This window comes from Lactuca serriola, chromosome 9 (genome assembly GCF_051521515.1).
Source record: "Lactuca serriola cultivar US96UC23 chromosome 9, Lser_US96UC23_V15, whole genome shotgun sequence".
Classification (NCBI taxonomy): domain Eukaryota; kingdom Viridiplantae; phylum Streptophyta; class Magnoliopsida; order Asterales; family Asteraceae; genus Lactuca; species Lactuca serriola.
The window spans coordinates 198,204,886-198,210,977 of NC_136416.1; the positions used below are offsets into that span (position 1 = coordinate 198,204,886).

The 6,092-nt window shown below is 35.7% G+C and overlaps 1 protein-coding gene and 1 non-coding gene across 2 annotated transcripts; one reads left to right on the forward strand and one right to left on the reverse strand.

Annotated features, from left to right (window-relative positions):
* Positions 1-214: 214 nt before the first annotated feature.
* Positions 215-2,730, reverse strand: DJ1C (Class I glutamine amidotransferase-like superfamily protein). Its single transcript, XM_079020987.1, has 8 exons — positions 2,409-2,730; positions 1,696-1,896; positions 1,469-1,618; positions 1,191-1,370; positions 1,037-1,114; positions 764-964; positions 546-683; positions 215-459 (listed from the first exon to the last, which is right to left on the reverse strand). Exons 1-8 carry the CDS (start codon positions 2,673-2,675, stop codon positions 247-249), a joined length of 1,428 nt encoding a protein of 475 aa, XP_078877113.1. The 5' UTR covers positions 2,676-2,730; the 3' UTR covers positions 215-246.
* A 43-nt stretch (positions 2,731-2,773) lies between these two features.
* Positions 2,774-2,846, forward strand: TRNAR-UCU (transfer RNA arginine (anticodon UCU)). Its single transcript has one exon. It is a non-coding gene; the product is annotated as a tRNA-Arg (tRNA).
* Positions 2,847-6,092: the final 3,246 nt, after the last annotated feature.

Genomic DNA, 6,092 nt, shown 5'->3' on the forward strand with positions numbered 1-6,092 from the left:
TACCACACCAACCTCATTGACATCATTTGAACCTTTTAGGTCGTATACATATAAAACATATAGTCAATAAATAGATTTCACGCCTAGTAAATCCTTAAGCCTCCTAAGTACCTAAGATATTTTTCCAATGTCATTTGACCTTTTTTGCAATTTGGGTTTTTCTAGTGAAACCTACACTTATACAAGACCATACACATCTTTGTTATTTTACTGCTTTAAAATATAAATAGCTTCTTATTATTGCATTTAAGTTGCTCGATATTCATATACAAGACCCGATGCTACACTTTTTGCTCTTCCATGCCCAAAAAACTTAGCAATAACAGCTAACGCGAATTCCGGGGTACTAGAAAGACCCCTACATGTAATTAATCCACCATCAATCACAACTTGAGAATCAACAATCACATTACCCTCAAGCTTACTCACAATAGACGGATGCCCCGCTGCTTTCTTGTCCTGCAAGACACCATAAATTACACTTTTGCCATTAGCAAAAAGAAACAAAAATGTATAAAAAAAATGAAAAAAAAACAGCCACTTACTTGGAGTAGGCCTTGTTTTTGTAGAATTATAGACGAAGAACATATCGCCCCGTATTTTCTTCCATTAGAAACTTGTTCTTTAAGCAACTTCTTCAAAATCTTGGATTTTTGTAACCGATCTATGCCGTGAATTCCTCCCTAATATTTTATTATTCAGAAACATATTAAACTTTGAAATAAATAGAATTTATTAAAAATATGTCTATAAATTGCCTCACAGGTAAAATTATCAAATCAAATATCGAATCCGCAACGTTTTTGATTAAATCGTCTGCAACGGTTTTTATACCGTGGGACCCGCAAACGGTTAAAGTTTTTTCAAGGGAAGCAACCGTAACATCTAATTTAGCTCTTCGTAAAATATCGACAACTGTCACCACTTCAATATCTTCACTTCCATTTGCTATTGGAATCAAAACCTGTATAATAAAATCAATATTATTTATTTATATAATTTTTTTTTTTAAAATGATCAAATACGAAAATCTTACACGAGGAGTATTGTCAACAGCCCAGTCAACTTCATTGAACTCTTCCTTCCTAGAAACCTCATCAGCAGTGTCTATTAACTTTACGAAAGTGGAAAAGACAGAATTACCCCTCTTGAAACTTAAATGGAAGAGTATGTAGTCATGAAGGGCTTACTAGTAATTTTCCAATCTCCATTGAAGCATTCTCACCGAAAAGCTGTTCAACTAATGAAACAGAGAACTGAAAGCAAGTTCCAGGGCCTCGACTTGTTGTTAATTCCTCTGAAATTTGAAGATTTGTTTTAACTGCTCGAAATGTTGGAAGTTTGTGTATAAATGCTGGATGACAAGTTGTCTGAAAATGAGAAATATAAATTCAATTTTAGTCCCAAAAAGTTATATTAAAATGTAGTAACATATAAAAATAAAAAAGATTAATATATAGAATAATACCTTCTTTCTTTTTAAAAGACCCCAAGGTAAAAGTGTGACAGCTGGAGCAGCACAAATAGCCCCATATAACCGTTTTTCTTCAGCTTGTTTTCTGGTAATTGTTTCGAGTGTTTTACAATCTCTTAATCGAACAGATCCAGGCATTCCTCCCTGAAAGAAATACCATAAAACCATTGGTTACAAATAGGGATTTTAGAAAGTAATGGAGATGAAAATGATTAACTTACAGGAAGTGCAACAAGATCAAAGATTTGATCTGAACATTCAGAAATGGAAACGTCTGCAACAAGTATGGTGCCTCCTGAAAGTTTGACTTCTAGTTGAGGCTCTACTGAAGCAAGAATCACATGGGCCCCAGCTTGGCGAAGGATGTTTACCATTATCACAGCTTCCATTTCTTCTGTACCATATCCAATTGGAATCAAAACCTTCAAAATCCATAATCATAGCTTGTTTAAGATCATACATACGTATAGATATCCACATAATAAACATTGTAGTTACATAAAGAATGAAGAAATGAATCTATGTTAATTTGTAACGTAAAATTGATTTGTTTAACTTAAAAAAAAAAAAAAAAAAAATGTTTTCTCCTTCTGTTCTTTCTCAATTGGAAGAAATGGGAGTACAGAATGTAAATGTGAAATGCCTAAACCCTTGATAAAGTATCAAACTTCAGTTGTTGAAATAGAATGCATTAGGTAAAAGAAGGGAAAAGATGACACTTTAATTGTACAAAAACAATAGAAACCACTTTCAGATTTGGTCAAAATTGAGCAAGTGTAGAGGTAAAATTCTCAAGTTTGTAACCAATCAACGCATATTCCTAATAATTACGAGTTTAAAGAAGAGACTAAAACTGTGAAACGAAACGATTAACGCAAACAGACAGCAGATAGATATACACAGATGATTATGAAGTATGAGAAGAAGAAAGAACCTTCTTGAGCGGGAGTGAGACCTCAGCTTCAGTATTCAATGGTGTAGTTTCGGTTATGGAAACGACGGAGGTGGCTGTCCTTATATGTGATGGAGAAGATAGGGTTTTAGGGGGGTTTGAGTAGAAATTGCAGGTAGGAGGTAGTTGCCAGCGGTGAGTAATGGCAGCGGATACGAATAGTGCTGGACGAAGAGCAGCAGCGGCCGTCTTCGCCGCCGGGAAATTAGAGGGTGGAAGAGACGATATAGATGCCATGAGAGAATTCATTAGGCTGCTGCACTGAAGTGCAGTTCATCAAGTAAATCTATATTTTGGTACCGAGTAATTTCAGATTTAGACTATTCGATGTAAAGAGTATACAAGAAGCACCCGTGGCCTAATGGATAAGGCGTCTGACTTCTAATCAGGCGATTGTGGGTTCGAGTCCCACCGGGTGTGTTCCTTTTTGCCAATTTATAATGAAAAAAATGGAAAAGAAGTGAAACACATACGATTTGGCATTGGGGATTGTTAGGTTGAGTGGTGGCCGACCAAAGAAGTAATGCACAGAATTTCAAATTGTTAGCATAAAAAAATGGAAAATTGTTAGCATAAAAAAATGGAAAAGAAGTGAAACACATACCATTTGGCATTGGAGATTGGATGGATCGGTTCGATCCGATCCAATTAAATAAATTCAAATCGATTTCGGTTTTTTTAAAATATGGATCCAAATAGTCCAAACTAAATTCAAATCCGATCCAATTACAATTCGGTTGGATCGATTTTTACAATTCGGTTTTCAAAAACCATAACATTTTAAAAGGACATAGAATTATAAAATGATCTAATTTTATAGAAGAAGCAAAAACAAATTAATTACTTGTGATTTAAAATGTATAAACCACTAAGAATGCATATTATAGTTTATTATTTAATAGATAAAAAACTTTTGAGAGAAAGTACATATTAATGTCTTTTATTAGGTAAAATTTTTTGAACTTATTTAAAAAAATTTATAAAATTAATAAATAATTATAGATATATTGAATATAAATACATAACAAATTGTTATTCGGTTTTTTTGGACTATTCGGTTCTTATTTTATAAACCAAAACCAATCTGAAATCCAAAATAATAATTTGGTTTTGTTGAAAACCAATCCAAAAATCCGAACCGAATTGTCCAATTGGACAATTCGGTTTTATCCAAATAGTGAACAACCCTAGTTGGGGATGTGGTCCTCAAGACAACTTTAGGTACGAAATGGACTTTGAAGAATGTCAAGTTCACTGGTGGCCGACCAAAGAAGTAATGCAGAATTTCAAGTTGTACAAAGGGAAAGTCAGATTAGCAGATAACAAAGTAATGCAGAATTTCAAACTGTACAAAGGGAAAGTCAGATTAGCAGATAACAAAGTAATGCAGAATTTCAAACTGTACAAAGGGAAAGTCAGATTAGCAGATAACAAGAGCCTGGATATTACTGGAGTTGGGGATGTGGTCCTCAAGACAACTTTAGGTACGAAATGGACTTTGAAGAATGTCAAGTTCACATTCCAGACATGAAGAGGATTTTAATATTTGTAGGGCAGCTTGATGATGCAGGTCACCATGGTACACTTTATATGGTGCAAGTTTTTAATACTGAAGCAGATGCAGTTGAAGATTCCAGAAGAGGAATGGCAAGGTCGGGAGATTTCTCTCAAACACATGAAGGTATTTGGTTGTGTCTCGTATGTCAAAGTTAAAGACTCGGAGAGAGACAAGCTAGAGACAGAGGTAAGGAAATGCACCTTTTAGGTTATGGGTTGGATGACATGGGATACTGCTTCTGCGATAACGAGAATAAGAAGGTTATTAAAAGTCGGGATGTGGTGTTCAACGAGAGTTCTCCATACAAGGACGAACTTGCAAAGAGCTTCGGCAGTGTCAAGCAATCAGAAAAGAAAGATAAAGTTGAGTTTGAAGAAATCTCAGATGACGACATTGTAAAACCTATCAGTACTCCAGAGATAAGTGAAAGTTCAGGAAGCAATGGGAGCTCCAATATATATGGAGATAGTGGGAGCCCAGTGGATAATAGTTCAGAGGATGGGGTTGTAGATGATGCAGAAATCGAAACTCCTATTGTTCCTACATCCACCAGAGTATGAAGACCTCCAGTCAGGTATTCTCTTTTAGCTAATTACTTGTTGTTAATTGAGAATGGTGAACCTGAGTCTTATCCAGAGGCTTTGAGGATGAAATATTTCATACAATGGAAGAAAGGCTATGGAAGACGAGTTGGGCTCACTTGACAAGGAGCATACTTGGTCCTTGGTCAAGCTCCCAACAGGGAAGAAAGTACTGCAAAATAAATAGGTATTTCGGGTCAAATATGAGATTGATGGCACCAAACAATACAAGGCAAGGTTGGTGGTCAAGAGGTTCCAACAGAATAGAGGAGTTGATTACAATTAGATCTTTTCTCCATTTGTAAAGATGACTACAATCAAAATGTTCTTAGTATTGTAGCCTCTAAAGATCTCCATCTAGAGCAACTAGATGTGAAAACAACTTTTCTCCATGGCGACCTGGAATAAGACATCTACATGGTACAACCAGAGGGTTTTCCCATAGTCGGTAAGGAAAATATGGTGTGTAAACTAAAGAAAAGTCTATATGGATTGAAGCAAACTCCAAGACAATGGTACTTGAAGTTTGATAGATTCAAGGAGTGGGTATCAAAGATGTGAAAATGGATCATTGTTGTTACTTGAAGAAATTCAACTCCTCATACATTATCCTGTTATTGTATATTGATGACATGTTGATTGTTTGGATTTGACATGTTGGAGATCAACAAGCTTAAGAAGCAGTTGTCCAAAAAGTTTGAGATGAAGGACCTAGGGCTGCTAAGTAGATTTTAGGCATAAACATAGCCAGGAACAGAGTTATCGATATACTAAAACTTTCACAAGCTAAGTACGTCAAGAAAGTTTTAGAAAAGTTTAGTATGCACATGCTAAGGCTAGAAGTACACCTTTCAGAAGCCAATTGAGACTTTCAAATAAGCAATCCCCAAAGATGGAAGAAGACAAAGAACAGGTGACTAAAGTTTCATACGCATCTACGGTTGGTAGCTTGATGTATGCTATGGTATGCACCATACCAGACATTGTTCATGAAGTGGGAGTTGTGAAGTAGGTTCATGTCAAATCCAGGAAGAGATCATTAGGAGGGAGTAAAGTGGTTGTTACGCTACTTTAAAGGAACATATGAGGTTGCCCTATGTTTCAGAAGAAAGGGGTGGTCTTAGAAGGGTTTGTCGATGTAAATTTGGGAGGATGTGTGGATTCGGGTAAAAGCACAACGGGGTATATGTTCACGATCGGAGGTACGACAATCAGTTGTATGTCTAGATTACAAAATAGTGTTGCTCTGTCGACCACATAAGCACAATATATGGTCATTGCAGAAGCATCCAAAAAGCTTATATGGTTGAAGAACTTTCTATCAGTTATTGGACTACAGCAGGAGGGTTCTGTACTGCATTGTGACAACCAGAGTGTAGTTTACCTGACAAAGAATCCAATGTTTCATAGTAGAATAAAATCCATTCAGATGAGATACCATTTCCTTCTAGAGTTAATTAATGATGGTACTCTAAATCTAAAGAAATCCTTGGAACAAAGAATCCAATAAATATGTTCACTAAGGTT